The 27,820-nt window shown below is 38.1% G+C and overlaps 2 protein-coding genes across 2 annotated transcripts in view; one reads left to right on the top strand and one right to left on the bottom strand.

Moving 5' to 3' along the window:
• Nucleotides 1–27,453, bottom strand: part of NXT2 (nuclear transport factor 2-like export factor 2) — a 68,109-nt gene extending 40,656 nt beyond the window's left edge. Inside the window, exons 1-2 of the mRNA XM_014955075.1 lie at nt 27,187–27,453; nt 25,492–25,576 (exon numbers count right to left, since the gene is read on the bottom strand). The gene's annotated coding sequence lies outside the window, so the exon portion shown is untranslated. The remainder of the gene's footprint in view (nt 1–25,491; nt 25,577–27,186) is intronic.
• Nucleotides 27,408–27,820, top strand: part of IRS4 (insulin receptor substrate 4) — a 24,230-nt gene continuing 23,817 nt past the window's right edge. The window contains exon 1 of the mRNA XM_014954924.1: nt 27,408–27,816. Coding sequence (XP_014810410.1) covers nt 27,408–27,816 — 409 coding nt within the window. The remainder of the gene's footprint in view (nt 27,817–27,820) is intronic.

Here is a 27,820-nt window from a genome sequence, read left to right as displayed (position 1 = left end):
ATGGATTTGTGATTGCTAGATTTAGTTTTGTACTTTATTGTTAGATTTTAATCACTATTTTTAAAATAAAAATGAATTCTAATATACATTATAACTTATATATAGTCCACAATGCATTTCATAATGTATTCTTTAAAATTTTAAACTGAAATGGCTCATCATGGATGTTGCACTTTCCATGGTGTTCACAAATTCAAAATCATAACACTGTTATTGTAAGATCTCTGGTAAGTGTGGAAAAAAGCACTTGCAAAAGGTGCGTTCACCGCTGTCAATTTTCAGCAGGGCACATGATACCAACATTTTAAAGCTACAAAACAAATATACCCTTATAATCTTAGATGAATACGATGTCTTTGCTTGAGATTTTAACAAAATAACATCTAGCCACAGGTCCCATGAAAAATCAAAGTTCAACCCGTTTACAATGTGCCTTACAAAATAGTCTTTAGTGCTGCAGGTTCTGCAGACTTCACGTGCCTGTTAAAATCTGCACAATAGGTCACAAAATAATAAAGTGTAACATTTTTACTATTCCAGTGTTCTATATGTTTGTTTCCTTATTGCTCTTGAAGCCCTTGAATTTAAACAACAAATTTTATAATCCTGTAGCCTTTGACAGCTGCAGTTGCTCTGCTGCTTAGTTCTTTTTAAAAATGCCTATTGTTATCTTCCTTCTTTAATATTTTTTGAAGTTTCCAACACTGCAAATTAACCTGCCTTTATAAAGTAATGTGCAGATACAAGTAAATGTTTAGGACTCAGATCAAGATGCAACAATTATGATAATCTTTAAAATTATTATTTTGATATTCTTTTTATCATTGACAATACTTATCATCCTCAAAAAGATATCTCCAGTAGAGAATGTTCCATATCCATGTAATAAAATAATGAGATGCAGAGACAACTGCAGTATGAAAAACACGCTAACATTGCTGAAAGCCTACCGGCTTCTTTTCATCATCTTTATTGCCTCATTTAAGAAAGTATTAAAGAATTGAACAATCCAAAGGTATTTTTAAAACTGAAACCTTTAGCTCATGATCTAGTATTTGCCACTAACGTGAACAGACAGCACTACATGATGCTTAGCTTAATCAGTGAAAAAAACTCATGTGAATTTCTGTAAAATTTAAGTCAGGCATTCAACCAAAATATGTAAAAATTGTTTCAAACAATTCTGAGGCCATCAGTTCTTCCTTAAAATGGTATGCCAACCCGCCCCATTCTTTTCAGATTAGGCCTTTCTTCTCTTCTGTCTGGGCCCTGAAGGTTATATTATACATAAATGTGTATAAAACACATTTATTTGCATATTACACAAATACTCTATTTCCTCTGAAGGTCTATTCCACATGTTCAGTACTTTTATTTTATATTCACTTTTAATATAGATTCAGATTTTTTAGCCATCTGCTTACCTTACCCAATTTATTCTAGTGTATGTAGTCATTTATTTACACGTACATACGATACCAACTCAACACACTCAACTCTTGGCCACTGCCCTCCGCCACAGCTGCCATTTTTCCTTTCTATGTGTTCAGACTCCCAGTGCAACCTTATCGAGAGGATTTACGCTTTTCCACGCTGCCACCATTATCTGTGGTTCCCAGAGCTTGGTGGTTTGCTGGGCTGAAGCACCTCCTTTCCTACTAGTACTCAAGACCTTCTGATGTAAATCCTAGTCTACATTCAGTTTGTTCTTATCAATCAGGAATACTTTGAACAACACAAATGCATTTGTATTTTTAGCACACATTATGTCTTTTCCATCTGCAAGACACCTATTTAAGCTACTTCCCTTTCCTACTGGATAAACTATTTTATTCTTCTCGATTGATCAGACGGATTTATTATCATATTCTTATTAGAGTATGAGATGGTATAGGACCTCTGCCCTCATAAAGCAGGCCAAAGAAATAGGATACCAGAAATAAAATTAAAACTTAAATGAGGATCTTACACTTCTAGCATTTGTTATCACTGGAACAAAACATATGACTTCTGAACAATTTCGCAGTTTAAGAAGCTCCTAATGAAGGCCCCCCCACTCCTACCATAGGCAACAGAAGCTGGCTACAGTGTAGTGCTAGAATAAGGCATAATTTTGAACTCTGCAGTAGCCGCCTCCAAGAAGAGTACAGGAGAACACGTAAGTAGAAAGGGGAGGGAAAAGGGAAGAGCCAGGCAGCAGAGGTGCAATGTACCCTGGAGGGTAAGCTGGTCATAACAACTCAGCTAATCAACAGTCTAACCTATCTCCTGCTAAGCCCATGTTGCGTTTCAGTTGATAATGCAACTTCTCAGCACCACTGTGTTTCAGAACAAGTTGTACTTGGCAGATTGCCGCCGTGCTGAGTGATCCTTCTCCTGCGGGATTCCAGAGCTTCCACAAACACAACAGGTCACTTTCCACTAATGTGACATAAAAGAAAGAGATTGAAAATGTCAGTGTTGACATTGGCTGCCTGCTGAAATCAGTATGCAGAACCAAGCTCTGTTTACAATGCTGAAGTAAAGGGAAATCACAGAACTCCCCCTTCTCCCACCCGCCTTCACCTCTCCCACTCAGACACGCTGCCACACTGAACAGCTGGCTGGTGTCTGAAAAGAATGGACACACAATAATGAATCTGAATCATTTTTAATGAGCACACATCTAGCTTTAGGATGATAATGGTTGAATACCAAATGCTATATTGCCCAGCTGCCAGGGATAACCTAACTCTACCTGCGGTACTTGAAGGAAGCCACAAATATCTAGCAACTTGCACTCTGGGTGTTTCTCTCAGCCTGCTTGTCAGAGAAAACACCTTTTGTAGCATTTTGTACATTTGAAGGGTTTCTTTTTTCTGTAAAGTAGTATTTTGGCTGTAAATTAGTACTGCATGGATTGTCTTGTAAGTTCTTGTACAATAGGAAATGCCTCAATCTTAACCATTTGGGTTAATAATGCACTTGAAGATACCCAGCAAATGTTGGAGAAACGCTTTTTTCTTTTCAGATAAGATAAATTTCAATGTTGCTTTCAGATCACACAAGGAAAACCAATACTTGAAACCTTAACGTTAAGTATGAATGAGAGCAATGGCATACAAATAAATCGTTGACCTACAAAAATTACCGAATTTTTAATGTTAGAAAATGTGATCACAAAACTATAAAACGGAAGAGGAACATTGTTGAAATGCTTTGGAAAGTAATCCATCAGTGTTACTTTTGATACATCACATATTACGCTTCAGAAGAGGGTATGCCGAAATACACAGGGGACTATTGATTTAGCTCCTGCAGGTTTACAGGTACCTACATTTCTCTCCCAAAGATGTGCTGTGTTAGTACCAGGGAGAGTAAATACTTAAAAAAAAAAAAAAAAAATCAATTTCTAGTCTTAGCCATAAGCAAGCCTTGAACATTTAGGGGAAAAATAAAAAAAAAAAAAAAAAAAAATCGAGAAAACTAAATTAATTCACACAATTGCAGGTATAACCCACGATATCCAGGAAAGAATAAAAATTTAAATCAGGATGGTTTTGCTTCCTAAACAGGATTTTGAAACAGCAAAAGCCTCATTAGGCCGTTCAGTAAAGAATACCACTATTTGCATGCCAATAATTTTTCAATTATGCATCATTTTCCACATCCCGTTATTTTTACATTAATGAATAAATGAATTGTGAAAAGAAGTTGGAAAACACAGGAGAGAGCACATACATTGGTTAGCCAGTCAGCTTTTTGGATTTTTTAAAAATTTCATTTATGTCACACTTTCGTAGCCTAGTTGTATGGCACCAGCATAAGCTGGCTTGCCACTGACTGCTTGTATCTTTGTTTATTTGTATCCACTTATGTTAGTAGTGGAGCTGGCTGCTTACCAATTTCCCTATCTCCATGGATTATGTCCTCTATTTTGATATATTTTCTGAAGTCCTAAGGCAACTGAAAGTTAAAATAAAACAAAAGTCTTTTTCTGAATGCTTGCAGTAAATTCAGGAATTTAGTTAGTCAAAATTTCTCCTATTGTGACGTGGAATTCCAGATCAATCAATACGTAATCACTATCATTTTTATTTTGGAAAGAGCAATAGAGCCTGTATCAGCTATTTTGAATGGAATGTTGGTCTTAAAAATCTTATGGCTTTCTTTTGATTTCAAATATTTTAAAGTATTATTAATTTGTATTCTTTTGATATTACACTATATACTAGTCATTGAGACTCTTACCATAGTAGTACAAATAAAGATCTCTCACATTGTCATCCTGTTCTTGCAACTCTTTATCCTGTTTCTGTGAAAAAGCAGTCTAGTACACTGATTCAATCCACAACTAAAAATTATATTCATGTTTATGTATGTTCTTAAATCACAGTTATAGTAAAGGTAAAATTTGACTCAGTAGCTTTTCTGTTGCTGAATTTTTGAATCTTCTGTTACATTGGTCTGACCTAATGTGTTTCATAAACAGGAAACATTAGAAATGAAGAAAAAAGATCGGATTAACTTAAGTTCTCTCTTTTATTATACTTTAATTACTATTACTGCAACAGCTTGAGCTAGTTTTCCTCTGTGGATCTAAGAATGGAAAGTCTGAGTAGTACTTCTTTTCCAAACTCTAGTCTAATTCCCCCCAGTCTGAGAAACTCAAATCTCAAAAAGGCCTTGTCTTTCACAAATACGTGAAACCTACTCAAAAAACTAATAAACAGGAGGCTAGACTGCACTGAGCTACGTACTCTTAAAGCTATAAAACCCACTGTGAAAACTGATAGTTCATTCTTCTTCTACTCTTTAACCACTTATTAACCCAATAGAGGATCTTCCATCTTAACCTCTGACAGTTTAACTTCTGTGAGAGCTTTTGACACAGGTGATTTTTTTAATTGGCTTTTATAAATACAAGCAGGCTGTATCTAATATTTTTTCCTCATTCACCTGCTCAGTAACTTCTTTAAAGACTCCAATAGATGTGACAAAAGTTGAGTTGACTTTTCCTGAATACAGAATATATTACTGTGTGAGCTTATTCCACTCTTTAAGCAGTATCGATTAATTTGTCTGGTACGGTTTTCAACATAGCAGGATTATTAACCTAAGAGAGGGAAACATTATGTATACTTTTTCTTGCATATTACCAAGACAGATTTCCAAGGCAGACTTTCATTTAGCCATAACTTTTGCACATCCGTTAGCAGTTGGGGTCTTGCATAAGTCAATACATTGCACCTAAATGTCAGGTGGCCAAGTGGAGAACTTCCAAACTGCGCATTAGTTTACAAAAAGTAATTCTAGCTACTGGAGACAGCGTGCAGGAAGTCATTCAGGGTAAGAGAATTCAACAAAAAAAAAAATCTTAGAAAAAGGTTAACATGAACATGCACAAATTAATTAGAATATTTTCTGTATGTCTTATTATCTTATTTTGCTGTGTTACAAGGCATGTAGCTTAATAAAATCAGAGTCGCATCAATACCATAGGGTATTTCTGACCTGCAGGCTGAAATATATCATGGAAATACTCAAACCTGTCTTATAGGGTTCAGGTGCCAAAAGCAGTCTAGCTGGGGTGTCAGCGAATTCAGTTAGGCAATTTACTTTACCAAATAGAACCCTACCCTTGTTTAAGATGACTCAAATCATCCATTATAACAATAACTCGGGAATGCTGGGCAGTTTACAATGGAACTATCATGTTTTTTTATCTAATAACAGCATATTAATACTTAATTAAGATTTTCTGAAACCAAACATTTGCCCACAGTCCAATGCAGGGCACTGCAAAAATACGTGCCACTACCTACGCTATTCTTGAACTGGAGGTTCTAGGGAATGTTTACACAGCAGAATGTTGGGCAAAGCAGCTGTATAGCTATTTTGCAAAGGCTGCTGACCTAGTAAGTCTGAGCAGAGCTCTCTGTCACTGTGGCTGTACTGCTTTCAGGATCTGAGCTATCTGCATTGCATAGTACCTTGTAAACATCCTTTGAGACCCTCTGTTTACTTACAGATCAAGCATGGCAAGAGTAACTGCCATGTGAGCTTCTCAGGTCACCTTCCTAATATACCCTAAGGTCTTTCAGAGGCAATATTTCTGTAGGCAAGAAGGCAGACCAAGGCTTTAAATCCATCCAGTATTAGGCTTCTCCACCAAGAATACCGACAGCTTTTTTAAGAAAGCCAAGCTGTGATGTGTACCAGCTGAGGGGCAGACTAATGTTACAGCTAAACTTATTTACTGTTAGCTTGTGCCCGTCAGCTCCTGCCCCCACATTCCCAATCTCTTTTGTGTCATGGAAAAGCCTAAAAATTTTTACATCTATCTCCAAATTCCTGCTATAGAAATTAAATTGTTTGCTTGTGTCTTACAACTCCAGTACTTATAAAGTAAGTCTTGCTCAATCTCTGCTGCTGTACCAACAGAGACTCCTCTGGCTGTGAAAGTCTGTGAAACTGAAGGCTAGCCTTGCTTGAAAAATACATATTTATTTTTTTGTCACAGTGTCTTCTTTTGTGAAAAAATGTTTCTTCTAATTGTGCACTCTCAGTCCTCTGTTCCAGATTCCTTTCCCATAACACTTACATCTTCCAAGGTTAATAGCACACCATGATTATATGTAGAGAATTGCATAGGGAAAAGTTGAGACAATAAACGGGAGATGAAGTATATGAAGCATATTAAGTAAAACAGTATTTTAAAATAAGCTTTCCTTCTTAATTTTTAGAGTGCTCTTGTGCTTTTTTTTTTTTAATTAACAACAGTTTATTATTTGTAGAAGAAGGATTTGCTTATTGGGCAGAATCATCATTAATAGCTCAAAACAAGAATTACTCACAAATTGGGAAAGATAACTGAAAGGAGCATTACACCTTGCCAGAAACACACAAGATGAACATAAAAAAAACCTATGCTACGAACTGAGATTTGGACCTCGTGGTTTTCAAATCTAGATACAGAACTGAATAGAAGGTACATTTTTCCCATAAATCATATTTCTACGTTAAAAGTAAAAGGATTCAGAGGCCCACTGCTTCATCTAGCCCTTGGAGGGCACTGCATTTTTGTCTTGTAGCAATTAGTGATAAGGCATCGAGCAATTTGTTACTTTAGCTGTGGTAGGACATTAATAGATAAACAAAAAGTTCTTTGTGCTTCTGTTCCTTAAATCCCAGCCTGCACTCATAAGATGGTTTTGGTTTTTTTCATTCTCTCAGAATCTGATAACCTTGATTCAGTAGTATGGCTTTACTGAAAAAAGTAAATGGCATTTCTGTCAGCTAAGAATCTAAATCAGACTTGCACTTATATTTTTCTCAACTTTCATTTGTGTATTCTCTTCAACAACAACAAAAACTCCTACAGACCTGCCTTAAGAGGAACTGAAAAGATCTTCTGTTGGGTCTTGCAGTCTGGTTTCGGTAACAAATAAACATACAGTGCATTCCTCTAAGGAAGTATTGATATGAATCATCCTATTTAAGAAAAGGTGTATTAGAAGAGAATGAATCATTGTTTGCTCTATGCTGTACTCCAGCACATTGTAGGTAAAAGTATTATTCATCCATATGTGTAATAACTTCACTAAAACACTCTTCTTAAGTATTTTCACCATAGACACATTCTCCTTCTGAAATTTGTAACTACCTTACTTTGTGAACAGATATTCCATTCTGTATATACTGACACAAACAAAATCACTGTAAGGAAAACAGTCAAACTAGTATTATCAGGTGCATGTATCTTTTTCCTCCTGGTAGTCTGCCCACACAGGCTGAAAGCATTCAATCACATTTCATCCTGGAAATGAAACATTACTAACCCTGGCTAACATTTAGATGGGAGATCATAAAATAAAGAATCCCAGCTGATGGAGAATAAAAAATTGTGACTGGCTATTCAGTAAATGTTAGGCCTCGTGTATCAACAGATTGACTTTGTTTAGTCCTACTGTTGCTGCTAAATTGACATGGCAGCAAAAGAAAACAAGGACGATGAATTCCTATGCTCTAGAAATGTAATCATTTTACAGATAAATGTAATTTTCCATTTCTATAAAAGAGAGTAAAGAAAATAAGAATTATCAGGATCAATTTTTTCTTCCTTTGTGATTTCAATTCATTGTGAATAAATCTATAAACTATTTTAGTTTTAAAACTAAAAATACACAGTGTTAACAGTTTAGTTACAAGCAAAGATATACCTCCAGCAAAGAAGACAGGAAAAAGTATTTCAAGAAAAAATTATAATATTTTCTTAACCTAAACCAGTGCTATTTACAGTTAATTACAAAAAGTAGTCTACTAAAATACAACTAAAAAAACATCTGCAACTGAATTTAACTAAAGGTTTTCATTGTAAACACTGTCTGCCTCTGTAATAGGATCAATGACACCTTTGAAGTTACTAACTTGTTATTAGACAAATAGTGCTTTGATACAGCTGATAGGCTGTTGGAAAAGTAATTGGTAATAAAATGCATTTAAAGATTTTGGAGGGACTGATCCTATCAGTATGTCTGAGCTGAGCACAGCTTCTCAGTGAATTAAGTTCACTTCAGAAGCTGTAAGTGCCATGTTCTCTAGATGTCCACAGTACATGAGATGGGATCTCCCTAACAGGAGACATGTATACCCTCTCAAAATTAGGTTTGTCCATATTTGCATAGTATCTAAAGGAACTTAGAAATCAAGATTCTTTATTTGTTTAGTTTATGTATTTATATTGATTTTAGTTTATATCAATTTTAGTGGCTCTGCTAACTATTCATATTCATTGCCTACAGAAGATTAGAAAACCATTCAGTTGCAGTTTTGCCTGAAGAAAAACTGTCCCAGAAAGCTTGCAATGGCATTCTTACATATTAACGTATTTTCGCAATTCAGAACTTTTCCCCAAGCTTTTATAAACTCATTTATGTCTAGGAGCATACGCATCACTAACTAGCAAATGACTGGGCAGGCTTTGCCCCTAAAAGGACTGAGATTAACAACTGAAAAATAATGCATTTGCCTTTTGCTCTAATCCACTATAGTCATAAACACTGTAGGTCAGTGTTTGTAAGACATAATAACCAACATACATATAGCTCTTGAGTCACATATGACTTGTGAACAGTTTCAGTGTGGCTCCGTATCAAACCGACATCACTGGATTGGCAACAAAATGTAGGTATTTCAAATACTCTGCTAAAGGGGCTTCTAGACTAACTTGGGAGTGAGCTGCATACTTACTCAGCTCTAATTTTGAAGCAAAATAACCTCGGATTTCCCTTCTCTAGAGCATCTTTCTTATGGCTTTACCTCTATGTTATATGCTTAGAGGAGACGCATCACATGCACATGCACATAATGCTACACAAGAGCTGCCTTGGTGTAAATGTCCAGTTTTTAGTGATTAAAAAAAGGACACTTTCTCTTTTTTTTTTTTTTTAAGAAATTGTGCTTCTAGATTAAAATCCTCTTGCAAATTCAGAAATATTTTACAAAGTCACAGAAAGCAGTCAAATTCTGGAGTGCACTACTGTTGTTACGTGCCTACAGCTGGCTACATTCCAGCACAATACATTGACTCATGAACTCAGTGCTCCTCTGTCATTCTTATAAAACCTTGTTCTTGTGTGTGAGTCAAAAGCTTAGGATTCTCTTAAACAATAAATTTCTAGAGTCTCCTTCTTGGTTGTCAGCTAATCACCTGTGAACTCCCTGCAAATATTTAAAAAACAAGCCAGAACAGTTGTGTTGACTCAGTAGTGCACTATACTACCTTTCGGCCAGGTAATGTACACAAGGGGAGTCTCTCTCATCAAAGACACTTCCAAAGGGCCAAATTCTTGCCCTTTCTGGCAATCCAGAAGAACAGCTCTATTAGATGCAATTTAGAGAAATGTATTAAATCTTTGTCACTCTTACTTGCTTCTGCTTCTATAGGCAGGCTCTAGCACCCTTTGTACACTTCAAATGAAATCCTAAACACATGGGAACACAGAAAAATGAAGGGCACTTACCAAACACTCTACTATCTTTCCTTGTTATAATTCTCTAAGTCCTCTTAAAATGTTACTTTCACTAATTTCATCTTAATACTTTTCATGCATTGATTGGTACATATGCACAAACATTTCAGTTTCTACAGATAGATCATAACCAATTATTTTAGCATTCTATAGATTTAACATCAAGCCCAAAAATTTATCAACAGCTATAGAAATAAAGTGCTGCGATTTTTTGCATGAGAATTTAGACAAGCAAATTCAGGCTGCAAATAAACATCCATGGGCATAAAAACTTTTTTTAAAAGATGCTCATGAAAAATATAGTTCTTATCAGAGGCTCAACAGTGTAGGCTTTCCCTACTGCATTTGGGATCAAAAAGTGACGGTCTTTGTCACCAGTTCTCCAGTTTTGAGCAAATTTATATCTGAGTTTTAGCAAGGCAACTTTAGACATCACCAGCTTCCAATTCTTTGATATCCTAACCATTTGCAATATGTCAAATAATCAGAAATATTTCCCATAACATTAATCAGGAAATAATTTCATAAATATGATCCTAGAAAAAGCATAGAGTATTGTATTTGTGTGAAGGCACCAAAGTTCACAGATAAGGCAGGTGACAAAATGACAGAAGCACTGAATTTCAAGATACAAAAATTGTAATTTAGTATAAACTGTAAAACTTTTCCTATCTTCATTAAGTGGCCTTACTTTCTCTGAAGCTGCTCTAGATTTATTATGCAGCTAAGAACAGACTTAGTCTCAGAGAAAGGGGAACAAAGTACATTCATATTCTCTGACATACTACAAATATTTTTTTGCAATGAAACCACAACTTTGCCTCTCTTTTTGCTCTTAAAACTGTAAGATAGAATTTCCATAGCTTGCAGAGGAAAATGAACTAACATGCACAGGACTCCACCCTAGCCTCCCATTTTAGGCTGCACCCACTCCCAAAATAGCAGTGTTGTGCCACTCAGTGTCACTTCCCCAGCAGCAGCACTAGTGGATATCTTTTCCTAATGGATTGTAGACACAAGAAGGAGAATATTTTATTAACTGTGTGAACAGTCAAAATAAGATTTTTAATTTATGATTGGATAAAAAAAAATCAAGCATGTTTACCCAAGAAATGTAATATTTCTTTACAAGAAGTTTGATACTGAATACAATTAATAACGTATTTTAGCTTTGCCCATGCAAATGCGAGCAGCCTTCAGCAATCTTTGTTATCGGGACTTATTCATTACTCCAACACATAATTATTTTAAAAATATCACAATGACATGATGTTGTTGCAGAGTACTATGTGGTATTCAGTTGAAAACTAATCTCTGTCAGCTCTTCCATGAAATAGAAGAAGTAAGATTTTCTACGAATAAAATCCACCCAGTCAAAGTAACATTTCTTCTACTATATAGCAACTTCCTTTACTCTAGACATTTGGAAACAAATCAAAACCTCTCTAAAAACACTGTTTTTCTTTTTCCACGTAAGTAAGCATAGGCAAAGATACTTTAAATTATTTAGGTCTTACAATCCAACAACCTATTATAACCCAACAACCCATTATAACCCTTATATTATGCTATCTTTCCAGAAAGCGCCAAAGTCAGGAAGGGAAACCTGACTGCAGATGTGTTTGTCATACTATTCCCAAAAGGCATTATGAAACACCGTTCTGTTTTTTAAATCTTCAGATTTCTGATCAATAACAACGCTAATTAACTTCATGAATGATATTTAAATCTTATTGCCACATACAAACCAACTAGTTTGCAGACCTGGTAACTATGCATTGTAGTTTCTTTTGGCTCTTCTATTAGGAAGTGTAACACTGGGTCAGAAACGTGGTGAATTACAGAGGCAGCGGCTCTGCCGGCTCACAGGCATCCTGAGTCTTGTATAATGAAAAGATGAAATGCCTCTGAGCTGAGTGCTTTTTAGACCTAGAAACACTGGGACAGCAGCATGTCTCTTAGATCCAATAATAAGGCATTTGCTCTGGGAATGACTGAAAAAGTTATTTCATCATCCCACTAACAACTACAAAGGAGTAAAAATGCAACAACTCCAGTCCTTACGTGCACAGACTCTTGAGTTACTCACATCAACAGGAAACACAGCAGATAATACAGCAAACACCGTGTAGAGGATGTAAACAGTATTATCTTTAAAGAAATATTAATGACCTTTTCTTTCAGGAATCTGCCTCGATTTCCTATGAAGGGAATGATAGTTCAATATAGAGAAATGTGATGAAACAGGGGAGTATATATTTCTCAACCGAGTAGGAACAGGAGTTTTCTGGATGGAGATAAAGGGGTTTTGATTTAAGAGAAGAAAATAAACAGGAATAGAGGAGCAGATTTTATATTGAAAATGTCAACGCAATTTTATTTTCCAAAGTTTCAGGAAGTTACTTTCCCTTTTATCTTCAGCAATCTCAGTGCTACTTGAAGACATTTATGTCCCAAATTTGTCTCTTGTCTGTTTTTGTTTGAAAGATTAGGTTGATGACTACACCAATGACAGAACTAACCATCCAAAGACATTACATCCTCTGGATTTCAAAGAAGCTTTGGAAAAACATGAAAAATCAAATTCAATCTAATAAAAACAATAATAATTTCTGGACTACAGTGTGGTTCTGAAACTGTGTATCAACAAAGGTGAATTCTCAGACTCAGAGCAAATTTTATTTCAGAAACAATGTAATTTCAGAAGTGCAATGACTATACTCTTCGTGAAAAGGTTCATCTTTCTTGTATTATTATTAACTCATGTACTATCCCCCATGTACTAACAGACTTCAAAGAATTTCTGGATTGCTTTTGTTCAAATGCCATCAAATTTTCTTTAGCCCTGCAGTTAACAGAATTTGTCCTTTTATATTTATCCTCCCATCTCAGTTTTCTACAATTCTTAATTTTAACTTTTTTTGAAATGCTATTTATAGGCTTTGTATACATGACACAGCAAACATTTACGTAATTTTTTAAATTTTCCTTTCATCAATCATCCTCTGAATTTTTTTACAAGATGTGGGAGCCACAGAGAAGTAAGACAGAGAAAACTGAAATTATGACCATATCTTCCTACTGACTCATGCTGAAGACAAAAGAAGAGGTATCGAGCAATTAATAATAATAACTAAAGTATATTTATATAACTTTAATTCTATATCCCATTGACAAGCTTTACATGTTTTTTATTGTTTTTGTGAGGATCCTGATGTAAATTCAAAACAAAAAGTTTGCCTAAATGTAATGCCACAGACCGTGGATTCAAATTTAAGCCTAACCACCGAATGCATCTGGGATCCAACTCGAACAGCAGAATGTTTCCTTAACACCGTGGCAGGCACGACTTCAGCACTGACTCAGCCGTAATGATGAAACTGACATCCTTTCTCGTAATATGATGAATTTTTCTTACGCATCTCCCATTCAAGTACAGGCGAGGCCCAACTCTGCTTACTTTCTGACATATTACATGATCCCACCTCAAGCACAAAAGCATTTAAACTAACACACTTATTAGCTTTCTTAATGTTAAAGTGATTAACAAGTTACCTCTTGCTAATTTTGTGACTCAAAGAACAGGACATTCGGCATTGCTCATTTCTGAAGTTTTGTTAGATTTATTTACTTTTTTCACTATTGCAGCAATTGCAACCTATATAAAATGAGACACTAAACAAGATACCATTTCTATAAAAATCTTTTTCGATACCCAAATATGCATATTTTAATTTCAGAGATGTAGTATTTTATTTGTAATAAACCAAATTATTACCTCAAGCTGTATAATATACTCAGTGCCACCGCTGATTATCTAATGACTAAATCTATTGATCTAGATACCCATAATTTATGTTTATAAGTTCTATATTAAGTTTCTTTTCTGTTCTGGAATACTTGTTCCCCAGTGAAGAAGCCTTGCATGTGGATATTGGGCATTACTGAACACAGCCAACCCTGGCAGACGCTGCGTCTATGTTACGCTGAGCTAAACCAACTTGGGACAAAAAAAGCGCACAGGCAAACCGACCTTGTTGAATGGTGGGGCTCAGTGTGGGCACACTCTCACCCTAACGAACCTCTATGGCTTTTGGATGCCACAGAAGGTTTCTTAGCTCTGCGACAGCACAGAATTCATGCTTCTGAGTCACAACTGGATCGTGGCTGGCTATCTTGGACTACAGGCATAAAAACTTGGGTCTGTCTGCACAGACATGCCCAGAGCCATTCTAGTACAGATTTCAAAATGGTTATAATGTATTTTATAATCTTGAAATAAATATATAGGGCCAAATACTACTCTTACTTACACAAGAGCAAATCAGGAGCAACTCATTATTTCCATATTTAATTTGCAGATCATTATATTCAGGTCTCTTTCTCCAAATCTGCACTAGCGCCACTGAAAGAAAGATCTGCTTCTATAACTTGGAGGTGGCAGAAGCAACCACTCATCCATTTCAGAAGAGATTTCAGCTCAACTTGTACTAGTATTTACCCTTTAGATAGCACCATAGAGGACCATAAATTTTTATCAAAGAGTTTTGCTGAATAAAGTAGGATTAATGTAACTGTTTAGTTATTTATTTGATCTTAGAATGTGAATGACTACTTAAGGGTGGGTAGAATGTGTCAAGAATAGGCAAACTATTAAAGATCTCCCTTACCTCTCCCCTACAAACCCTAATGCCACCAATTCCAATTTTATTCTTTCAGTTCCAGTCTTGCTACTAGACAAATGATTGCTACCACTCTCTTTATGTGTGGCATTCTTAATGGATAAGAAAATATTTTTGCCTTTCATTCTTTCTTTTCTCATTTTTCCTTAACTTCTCAAATTCCACTTTGATAGTCTTCCAGAGATTTTAAACCACCCTGCATATCAGCAACACTTTGATGTTAAATAGAGTTGCCAAGGTCATTCTGACAGAAGGACCAGAAGTAATGTTTGTTTTGAAACCGAGTGCTCTGTTTAAATCTGTTTATTTCTGTACTAAGTCTAGGCACTTTGAGTTGTCATGATGACTCAGAGCAAAGTTGCAAAGCCTCAGTTCTACAAAGAGATTAGTCACTTTGTTTTTTTGCACTGAGCTGCTCTGAGTCAGCTTCAAATTGTTGCACATAGAGTACCTGAGTACATCTTCAAATGGTGCAGGTAACTTTAGTGCAAATTTCTGAAAGAAAAGCAGTCTCTGTATATCTGAGCAAATAATTCACTAGGCCTACCTTCTCTCATATCCCCAAAGAACAACAGGGTTTTAGAATGAAAGAAATGTTAACATTGTGAATGTTGATTTACAATTTTTTCCTTAGCCAAGGAAAAACTTTAGGATCAGCAGCCTGACTTTAGTAAACTCTTGAGTATACTAAATGATCGTTTGAGCTGTGCTCTTAATTCATTAACTATTTCAGGGATAAAAAATTTAGACACCAAAAAGTTTATTTTTTGTCATGGCAGTCATCAGAAATATTTCTTCTGCTTTTTAATTTCAGCATAACTGAGAACTAGGTTTAACAATTTGGCCAGCTGCTTTACTTGACTCTATATTCTAAGTTTACCATGATTCTAAACTGATTCACTGATACAGATCTGGTTTTTATTGACTGTCTAGGCTATATCTTTTCTTTTACTGGATGTAAATATATGTGGTGTGTGTGTATGTATATATGAGTGTTTATGTGTGTGTGAACCCATATTCTTAATTTCATGCTGACTGGAGTTGACATGCCATGTTCTTTAGACTGTACACTGCATTTCATCTAAATACAATTCACACCATTTACATTGTATGTCAAAACACTGTATTTGCAACATAGAGCGTGAAAATTAAGTGTATTACTATTGTATAAATACTTTTACATCTATAGATGTAAACTCTATAAACTCAATAGAAAAATACACTAACCCAAATTGTCTCTCTAACCAACAATATCATCCTGATGCTTTTTGGAGAGAAAAACAACAAAAGACATCTTAGAAGAAACTGTCTGATTTCTTTGACTCACACAGCTGTATCAATGCTTTTCTGTGGGTCCACAGAGAAGCACGTAAAAATAACCTGAAGGCTGAAAGTAGTGAACTTCTTTAGAGAAGGAAGGAGAAGGAAGATGACCTGATCCACTTGTCAGTTATGAGAAATTAGTGTTGCTCTAAGTCACTTTGAGTTATTTCCACCTGTATGAGACCTGTATTTGTTCCCCTCTCCTAATAGGATGTTAGTAACCTTTTCATAATGGCCCTCCTTACTTGTTTTTCTTTTCTTCAGACATATGACACATTCACAGACATATGCTGTTTTACTAGACATTCAGAAGGCTTTAGCATGCCTTCTAATCAGAGCATATTAAAGAACAAGCAAATAATCATGTTTTGATTCAAACTAAAATATTAATGTAACTAAATTATTTTCCAGAGAAATAGTGTGGCTATTTATTTTTTTTTTTTATTTGCTAGAGAAAGTATTATGGCCAACACCCCTCAAAAGTGTAACCACTGTATGAAGAATCACATCAAATACTACTTCTTTTGCCAAATTCCATGCCACCTGTTTATATTCTGACTTATTTAACAACTATTAACTACTTATTATCAAACTAACAATAGGCATTTAAATATGTAAATAAAAATAAACACAGGGAGTATTACCTTTTTCACTTGTTCATTCTTCAAACTTCTTTACATCATTTACATGTATACCCTTGATTTTGTTCTGTAACTACCTATCTATATGACAAACAAAAATAGTAATGAATTCTATAAACTTCTTTGGGACACAATTTCTTTGTAAGACTGTGTGAAGTAGTTTCATTACATCATACGCTGCTTTTATGTTGAAGGGATTAGCATCCAATTCCAGGTTCACTTTGCAAGGTTAAAAAATAATTCAGATTTGGAACATGAACACTTCAGAATTTGATTTAAGCAGCAACAGCAGAATGTTAGGCAAAAATTTGAAATCTTCTGAAGACTATTCCTTTATAAACTGTCTGGAGGTGAGAAATACATTGCTATGAAATTGAGTGATACAAATACATACACTGTACCTTTTATCTTCAGGAATTTTAGGACAGAAATTTTGGAGAAGCTTTTAGTAAAAAAAATGAAGAAGTACTTTATTTTAAAATATATCAAATGCACTTATGAAAATAAAAAGAGAAGTAAGCCTGTTCTAATTTAGTACGAAATGTAATTTAGAGACCCACTGCCCCTATATTATTATTTATTCTTCATATTGTGGTAGAAGTCATTATGCTGCATATAGTAAAAATTTACAGAAATAACACTGAACTGCTAACAGTACTAAGTAACAGAATATTCTATATCTGAAAACACAGTGTAAGGGCAGTTCTGAAAGGCATTAAGTGATTGATTTTGCACTGACACAACATATTTACACACACTCTTTCCTCTCCCCTACTCCCACTCACATCAAGCCATGGGTACATGGGAAAATTACCCTATTCTCCGAGATGCATCAGTAACAAGTGATGAGTTAATCTATACTGATGTATTAAAAATAAGTACAATATAAAACAAATAATGAAAATGATATCACAATTACCTAGAAAGGCACTATAGATAACATCTATTCTCAGAACTCCATCAAACTATGAATAACACCATGGGAGCAGACTAAGCCATGCTCACTAGCCACATGGTATACCAGTCACAGAGACAGCCTAGATCAGGGTATGCATACATACATACCCTACACCATAAGGGTATATCTTTCAGAGTGACTGTTACGTTCCTAAAGACAGAGGCACACCATAATTCTTATAATTATGATCCCTTACTACTCAGTCTATTCTTATTTTTTTATGAAGTGATGGAAAGTGAAGCTTAGCAAGCATAAAAGATTAACAAGAGAAGAGCCCTGACAATTGCATATCAGGAGGTGGAGCTAATACTCAGTGACAACCTCCTGTTGTTTCAATTTATTGCAACATGAATTTTTCCCTGGCTTTATTATAAACTATTTTCTTTTGTAAACATTTTTAGTTGTTGTGAAAACTACTTGTGAATCTTTGAAAGCTCTTTCTGAAGAACAAACATAGGTGTAAGGATCATACAGAATGGAATTTCAGGTTACAGCCTTAAAATTAGATTGCACAATCTGTATTTGTGTTGGTGAGCAGCTGCTTACCCAAGCAATCCTACAGACTAAACTCAGCAAATTGATATTTCCTCATGTCTTTCTTCTGGTATTGATAGGTGGATAATTTGTCCCTTAACTACATGGTTTAGGTAAAATTTTCTTAAAATTTCACTGTAAAGTATGTATGTCTAACATGGAAATGACCGATTTCAACATATGCTATCCAATCTACTTTATATTTTCATCCTTCATAAATCAGGAAAGAAAATAAATACTGTTCACTGTCAGGCTTCACATAGAATTACTGTTGCTACCAAATTCGGAATTCTAAATGTTTGATTCCTAGTAGGTTACCAGAATCATTAACCTCTTTAACCATTAAGAACAATGGACCTTTGCATTGCTAGCTGATCTAACATTAACAAATGAACACTTTAGTCTCAACTATTTACAGGTAAATCACTATTCATCTGTAAAATCTGCTGACTGAATCTGTTAAAAGTCATCGCACAGCTTAATTAGCTAATCAGTTGATTATTTTCTTATGCTATTCTTAAATTCTTAACACACAGGAAATATTTATTTTTGTTGGTTTGTGTGTGAATACGAGCTCATATTTTGAAAATATTTACCAAGAACTCTGATTTGTTTAATCATATTTTACCAGGTGATTATTACTCTTGCCAAATCTCCCTGGAATCAAACTCAAATGGTACTTTGCAAGCCAGCTAGGTGTTGCTGATATATTCTCTCACTGTGACAAATTTGCTCCTTACAGGACGAAAGTGATGCCCAAGGAACAAGCCTTAGTGTCAGACCTGACAAGTGAACAGAGCGTCCCACCTACTTCCACATGAGCAGTAAAACACACTTACTACAGCAGGCATCTGACGGTCACAAAGTTCTGTGTGGAAGCTGTAAGGCATTTTTGCATTCTACTGTGTCATCACACCATTCTTCCAAAAAGCTATACTAAGGGCACTGTATCAATGAGCAAACCTTGACGAGACATTACTTCCTTCCATGAGCGAGTAGGGAAGTTGGGAGAAATTGTGTCGGAAGGAAACATGATGGTCAGTTTGCTCTGTTGTGTGTCAGCAAAGAGAGCCAGCTGGAGAGGGAACGTGCCTCACCTGGCAGAGGGCTGGCAGCTCACTCCCCGCTTGTGCAACACTGCAGCTCAGGGGAAATATGATTCAGAGGACCGTGTCTGAGTCACCACTTCTTCCCGAGCCCCTTGGAACTGGGAATGCTGCCTTTTGTCCCCTACGGGGAACAACCACAGCCCCCACCTCACCCTGCATTTTGAAACACGTCGAGGGGTTCGGAAGCAGGGGCTTCCTGAGGGGCACCACAGGCATTGTGTTCTACTGAGCATTACTTCACTTTGCTATCATTAAACAAGACTAATATATTTTATATTAACGTAAGAAGCAACCACTTTAAACACTAAAACAGCATAGTTAGTATCTATTTTATAAAATGTCTGCATTGTCCTGTTACAGATTTAAGATAATTGCAAATATACCCATCGCAGGTATGGAAAGTTGAGAAGTTAATTGCCAAATTCCACAGCAGCCCCGTGCCACACACCCGCGCGCGGGGCCACGCGGCCCGAAGGGGCTCGCGGGGCGGCAGGGCCAAGGCGGCGGGAGCCCCGCCCGCCGCTCTCGCGAGATTGGCTGGCGAGACCCGGGCGTTGCCACAGCAACCGCCGCCCGCGCACACCGGGCAGCGCGGGCGGGAAGGGCCCTGTCACCCCCACAGCTCAGGAGGGAAGTCCGGTAGGTGGCCGTCCCCCTCCAGAAGGAGCTCAGCTGTGGTATCCGTGTCCTCTGCGCTCGGCAGAAAGGACGTGGCAACCCAGAGCGAGCTCCCACAGCAACATGCAGCCGCCCAGGTCTCTGTGCCAGAGGCAGGCGCGGGAACAGCCACGTGAGGTGTGACCATGGGAACGATGCGCTCAGCCTGGTGACAGCCACGAGAGACGGCGACAGGTTATGGAGCATCAGGGAATCTGAGATAGACTGGTGGAACCATGCCCTGCCCTCCCTGAGACAGAAACAGGAACAGCCACCAGAAAAACCCAAGATCAAGGGGAGCCCGCCGCTCTCGCGAGATTGGCTGGCGAGACCCGGGCGTTGCCACAGCAACCGCCGCCCGCGCACACCGGGCAGCGCGGGCGGGAAGGGCCCTGTCACCCCCACAGCTCAGGAGGGAAGTCCGGTAGGTGGCCGTCCCCCTCCAGAAGGAGCTCAGCTGTGGTATCCGTGTCCTCTGCGCTCGGCAGAAAGGACGTGGCAACCCAGAGCGAGCTCCCACAGCAACATGCAGCCGCCCAGGTCTCTGTGCCAGAGGCAGGCGCGGGAACAGCCACGTGAGGTGTGACCATGGGAACGATGCGCTCAGCCTGGTGACAGCCACGAGAGACGGCGACAGGTTATGGAGCATCAGGGAATCTGAGATAGACTGGTGGAACCATGCCCTGCCCTCCCTGAGACAGAAACAGGAACAGCCACCAGAAAAACCCAAGATCAAGGGGATCATAGAATGATTGGAGTTGGAAGGGACCTTAAAGATCACCTAGTTCCAACCCCCCTGCCCTGAGCAGGGACACCTCCCACTAAATGAGGTTGCTCAAAGCCCCATCCAGCCTGGTCTTGAACACCTCCAGGGATGGGGCATCCACAACTTCTCTGGGCAACCTGTGCCAGTGTCTCACCACCCTCACAGTAAAGAATTTCTTTCTAATATCTAACCTTAATCTGCTCTTTTTCAGTTTAAAAATGTTACCCCTTGCCCCTCGCTCCACTCCCTGATAAAGAGTCTCTCCCCATCTCTCCTGCAGGCCTGCTTTAGGTACTGAAAGGGGCTATAAGGTCTCCCTGGAGCCTTCTCCAGGCTGAACAACCCAAATACTCTCAGTGTGTCCTCACAGGAGAGGTGCTCCAGCACCCCAGTAAAGAATTTCTTTCTAATATCTAACCTTAATCTGCTCTTTTTCAGTTTAAAAATGTTACCCCTTGCCCCTCGCTCCACTCCCTGATAAAGAGTCTCTCCCCATCTCTCCTGCAGGCCTGCTTTAGGTACTGAAAGGGGCTATAAGGTCTCCCTGGAGCCTTCTCCAGGCTGAACAACCCAAATACTCTCAGTGTGTCCTCACAGGAGAGGTGCTCCAGCACCCGATCATCTTTGTGGCCTCCTCTGGACCCACTCCAACAGGTCCAGGATCCTGTACACTCCCCCTGCCAGGCAGAAAGCAGTAGCTTAAAGTAAAGGAGTGAATGGAGGCAAGTCCAGGCTCAGGGCATCAGGCAAATCCCCTCCTTGCCCACCTCATCTTTCCAGACGCCTCTGTACAACGGGGATGAGGCTCTGGATGTGGAAGACCAGTCAATGTCCGTTACGTCTCCCAGTTACTATAACTAACTTCTAATCCAAACTAAAACACTAATGTAGATACGCCATGATTACGCTCCTGGAACCCATCTTTAGGTTTAGATTGATCAAAAAGGAATTCAGTTTGCACGCTTCAAGACTGTCTTCTTCAAAAATGAACTCTTAAACCTAAAATGCTGATGCAGACACTCCCTTTGGTACTCAGGTGGAGAGGAGCTCTGTTCTTTGTTTCACCCAAAGCCTTCTTGCAGAGCTCTACACAATTGGTTTACTTTATAGGCATTTGTGCTTTAGAATGGTTAAGTTTTTTGGAGCAGTGTCATTTACTATAACTGTGAAGAGACATAAAACAGCCCTTTACTATCTTGCTACTATGGGCTACCTGTATTTAGGTAATAGTGTGCGACAGAAATGTGCAAACCCACAATCATCCCTTCCTGCAAGTGTGCAAAAATGGCTCCATAGAGTGAGGAGCAAAGGCACTTTCACCCTGCCTTTTCCATGCACATGACCACAGATATTTATTGTTGGAAGGCGACTGAAACATTATCCTAAGCTGGCACTTGCTCCGCAATGGAAATCAGCCACACTTGTTAAAAAAAAAGGTAATAGCAAAGTTACAATATTATTTCTTACTGACAGAAGGTCTGATAGCTTCGTAAATGGATTATGCTGCCTCTATGATACAAGCGGAAGCATTTCTGAGCTATCAGTCAAAGATACTGTAGAGCAAAAATACCAGCCCAACTTTTCCAACAGAAAGTTCAGATCCAGCTGAAAAAGAAATCAACAGGTGGGAATACCAGCTTCTGTGTGAAAAAGGATTCTGTATGCCGGGATTCCTTCTTTAAAATATTTTCCCTGAAGTCGGATGATATTTTCTCTTCTGATAAATACTTTTCTTAAGTTCAGGTGATCATCTGTTGCTCCATTGTATACCGTCACAGTTCTTGTAAGACCTGACTCTACTCAATGGTCTTGTATCAGAAAGTACAAGCAATCTAAATAAAGAGCTAGTCAATTAACAACTGTGCATTCCAGTATATTTTTTCTAATTCAGTTGTTCATAAACATTTAAAATATATGCCCTTACATAACAAATAATGATAATTCAAGCATAGTTAGGAGAGTCCACAGGAATTATTTTAAGAAAATTACTTTGTTGGCCATGGCTAGATTAAAAATTTGATACATCTTGCTACACAGATGAGGTAGAGTTCTTTCTCTCTTACACCAAAAAGAAAGGACAATTTCTGTCAATTGGACAATAATAGAAAATATAGAAGCTAAATGAAAATGACACCACATGAAACTGCCAAAGCAATAGTCAATTTGTTAAGTGTGGCTGTGATTAAGACAAGCACATGTACACTCATTCCCTGACACAGATATCACTGGAGAAATTCAGGTTAAAAACAATCTGACCTCCACTGGTATTCAAGTATTGACACTCTAAGAATGAAACTGTCATCAGAAAAAGCAAGTACACCAAACACACAAATGTGGTTTGCAAATTTCTATTTGGTACCTTTACTGCTAAAGAAACCTCCATCAGGAAAGGAAGACACAAATTACTTGCAACTTCCCAAGTCAAAAAATGACAAGTGAAAGGCAAATAAATATTTTTAACCTAAGGCATTTTTACAAGTGAGGATGGAGATAATAATTGCAGAAGCTATATTATCCAGCATAAAGCTGAAATTTCTCATCTATAAACTGTCTAGAGGGCATTTACTATAACTTCCATTTTTTAAGTAGAATAATTTTTAAAAATCAAAGAATTCAAGACGTGCTGGCTAATCAATATGTAACACCTTTTCAGTAGATATGATGTACTAGCAACGAAGGTAATAAGTAAGGTTCATTTGCATTCAGTTTGGGGAAAAGATATGAAAACAGTCCTGTCTGCTCATAATGATTAATACTTGAAAGCTGATGCTAATTATACCAATTTTTTATTTTCAGTTATATAAATGGGTATCTTTAATTTCTGTTCTATCCTGCTATTCTCCAAAGACAATCGGTGAAATTAGTGAATAAAAGTCTCATTGCTTTAGTAGTTTCCATATCTTACTGAGGCCAAAAACTGTTTCTTGCAAAAGGGCACATTTATGTTTCTTTCACGGAAGTGAAATATGCAACTACGTAGTATTTCACATAATCCCAGAGCTATCATTGCTACATAAGCCAAATAGCAACTATCCATAAATAGGAAAACAAATAGGCACAATAATCTTCCTATTCACTACTGATCCAGTGAGAAACATTTTGCAAATTTGAGCATATGCCCTTGAAAAACAACATTCTGTGGTTCTTTTCACTGCATGGTGACACTATCCCCAATTATACAAAACAGTAAAGAAACCAAGAGTCTGACTATTTTCTGTAGACAATTATGTGATAGGATTAGATAGATGGTGAAAGGAGTATAATGGAACAAGTAAACAACCAGATCTTCATTATCAGAGAGGAGCTCAGCATCCGCAGCTCTCTCTAAATTAAATTGGGCAACTCTTTAAGATGTCTGCCTTTAATCTTTGTGCCTAAAAATCTTAAATTCAAATTTAAACATTTTCATAAATGAGCATCACAATAAATGCTGTGAAGGTTCCGGTATCTTATTTCAACACAGCGAAGAAGGCCTGGATGACAGAAGTAAGAGTTCATGTCGCTCGTGCCCGGAAAACGCATGTTTAGGGGACTCTCGACACACAGTGGATTCTACACATTTGTAGGGAAAAAGGAAGCCCTCAGGTTGGCTTGTACAATTATTTTTATATAACCCTTGATACCCTAATACCCGAGGTTCTCAGTCATTAACAGATTTTATCTCCAAAACCACTCTTTTGAGAAAGGGAGGAATTGTTATTTCTATTTAATGACTAAGAAATTGAAGAACAAGATAGATTGAGAGATTTGCCCAAGGATGTAGGGCAAACCTGTCACAAATTGAAGCGATGGCTTAGAATTCCTCATCTGTGCCTTAAACGGGAGGCCCCTTTGTCCTCTAGATCTTGATTAAAAAATGTCACAATCATTTCATTTTCTCATTCCACTGTCATACAACAAATGGGGAAGTTTCCCCATTTGCAGAATAACCTAGCTATAAGTGATTAATTTAAGACTGCTACTCTATTTGATTTTGTGAGCTAACTTTGCCTCTTATAAAAGTCACAGTATGTCCATCCTGAGAACCGAACTGCTAAGAAGTTAATGAGAACAGGCTACTTTGGAGATGTCAAGATAAAATGAAACATTTGGGGGAAGAGTTTGGGCCACAAATATACATTACAAAGAATTACATTCATTTATTTGACGAACTAAGTTAAAATAGTTAATAAAATGTTAGAAATATATAAGTTTATTATTAGTGAAACAGTGTAACACATAAAATGACAAACTATGAAGCTTACCTTTCATTCAACATCCTTTGGTTGCTAAATATTTCTGGGATTTTTTTTTTCTAAATTTCTACAGAGAGGTAATCTGGAGTTCCTCTCCTTTTTACGGACATGTCATGTGCAGGACTGAGGACTGTATTTTACTACCCAACAAACCTGATTTCTTTTTTGTCTTTTATTCGGTAATTACTGCTGTACATGCAACTGAGGATGGGCATAACATAGGCTGGTGAAACTAGAATAAATGAGCAATAAATCATGTGACATTGTGTCCAGAACCATTTGCCTCTTAACTGAATTAATAACATTGCTCTTTGTGGAATTTCATGGACACCTACAGGAAGCCATTACTTGTCCCTCAATACTTCTGCAGCTGATGACATATATGGCCCTCAGTTTGGCTCAACAGTAAGACTGCCAATTGCTTAATTACTTCATATTATAGACATTATAGCCACTTGTGAAAACTATAATGAAATAAATGGTTTCAAATTTCTGTTCTTTTACAGTGCCTGCCTCACACGAGCACTTGGTAGGGTAGAAAGAGCAAATAAATGAAACGCAAAGCAAACATACCTCCAGCTCTAAGAACTACAGGTTCTTCAAGTCTGGTGAAGTTCAAGAGACTCGAAGAGGGGATCTTGATTTCCCTTTACAGTTGCTGGAAGACAATGCAACCACAGTTAAGGAAGCATTTAATATTCAGGCTATGTTGGTTTCTATGAGTAAAACTGAAGAATATAAACACGACTCTATATTACAGCAGGGCACTGAGTTTACACAGTAAACTATGGCTATGTGCTAGACCAATGGCCAGAGAAAGATCAGTTTGCAGTTTAGGAAAGTATCTCCTAACAGTCACATAGAAAATTATGAACAATTCAAGTTTTCAGGAAGACTAAGCACTCTTTTTAAGCCAGAGGGGGCCCATCAGAAACCTCTGCTTGTATTAGCTCTGTTCTTTGCAGCTACCCATAGGTCTGATCAGCCACATCCACCACCCCACAATTCTACATGACTAAGGTATGCACACCTTGCTTTCTTAACTCCCAAGCAAACATGTTCCAAGTACAATGTAATAGCAAAAGACTTTACAAGAGACCAGAAAACACTGATACATTTCTTCTTACATACAGAATATTCATAGTTGCTGTCAAGCAAGCCCAGAGGTTGATGACTAAAAAAAAAACCACAAACAAAACAGAAAACCCAAGCCCTTTCTTTCATATTATTTCCTTTCTTCCTCTCGCACGTATCCTTCAGCAACCAGCTAGAATAACCATGCAATGAACACAGTTCACCTTGTTCACCACAGTTCACCTAAAATCACCTATAGATTTTAGGCTTTTAATATAGTTAAAAGTTTTAAACCCCTTTAAATTTTCTTGTAAAAATACAGAAAGAAATCAAAACAATATATGGAAATGCCCAAGTAATCTCAGCTCTACGCAACTGGCGGGCCAGGTAGAAAAGAATGAAAAATAAAAGGAATAAATCTTCAAAAACCAGTTTAATTCTTTCAGGGGCTATCAAAAATATAATGCAATATAATTGTACAGCTATTGCAGGATACCATTTTATGGCAGAATCAATGTTCAATCAAATTGGGGTGTTTAGTATTTTCATACTGATGTATCTGCATTTCTTTAAAAACTAAATTTAATCTCATTTTCCTAGTGTTTGTAGTACTTGTTTTGGGAATAATTACATTTCTGTAGTTACAACTTATTCACTGTATTGCCGTAACCCTTATGAACTATAACCACGGACAAGAACATACTGTGTTAAGACGCTGTAAAACCATGAAACAACAAAAGATTGCAGTTTAAACACATGATGAACAGGCAATGAACAGATAGAGAGTGGAGAAGCATGAGGAAATAATGAGGCATTAACAATCAATACGGCAAGCAAAAGATTTGGCATGTCAGCTTCCAAAATGAGTTACTGGAGACTCAAAAAAATATCTTTTCCCACATCTGAGAAGCAGAATGAAAGAAAACACTGAGCTATTTATCCAGAAATTTAACAAGTGGGTGGTGGAAGTCAGTGTCAAGGATTGGCGAGAGCTGTCATCCTAACTAATGACTCATCGGTGAGGCAGACAAAGAATGGCCTCAAACGCAAATCAAGTCCATTCGGTTTGGGTGCGGGAGAAGGGAGAGGTAGTGATGAGACACACGGGCATAGCCGCAGTTCTATTATGGAAAAAAAAAGGCTATTTTTACATTTATATTGCTGATATACACAAACTCCTAACTTTAAATGTACCTTCGGCAGGAGCACTTGCATTGAGCACGCCAAGGCCCCGGGCCTGCCTCAGCGGGGCCTGCCCCCGGCCTCGGCCTGCGGCTCGGGTCAGAGCGCGGCCGCGCTGCCGTGCCACCTGAGCGGGACACTGGGCGAGCTGGCCACGGGACTCATTCATTAATAGCAGCAGAGAGCGTGGCGGAGGCGACCAAGGGCCCGGCGGGGCTCCGCACCCTGCAGACATGGCGGCAGAGCCGCCGCTCCGCCCGCCCGGCGGGGAGAGGGGGCACTCGACGGCCCCTCGCTCGTCCTCTTTCCACCTCACACTCGGTGATGACGTCACTCGCCCCGCAGAGGTGACGCGGGTCGCTCACGTGCCCAACCCGCGGCCGGCCGGCCCCGAACCGCCACTACTGGTCACGTGGCACCCGGCTCCAACGGCCGCCCGCCCGCCGACAGGTTGTTTACTCCTTGAGCCGCCGCCGCGCGCGCCCGCTCACCCCTCCCTCCCGCCCTGCCGCCACCGCCCCGCGCGCCCCTCCCCGCCTCCCCGCCGGCCAATCGGCTCTTCCCAGACGGATCTGGGCGAACGCAACGTCAACCGCCAGCTCTCATCGGACGGGCCTTTGCCGCCGATTGGCCAGCGGACCCGCCC

Source organism: Calidris pugnax, unplaced genomic scaffold (assembly GCF_001431845.1).
Source record: "Calidris pugnax isolate Ruff unplaced genomic scaffold, ASM143184v1 scaffold38, whole genome shotgun sequence".
Taxonomy (NCBI): Eukaryota; Metazoa; Chordata; class Aves; order Charadriiformes; family Scolopacidae; genus Calidris; species Calidris pugnax.
Note: the sequence above shows the minus strand (reverse complement) of the source record. Positions and strands in the feature narration are given on the sequence as shown.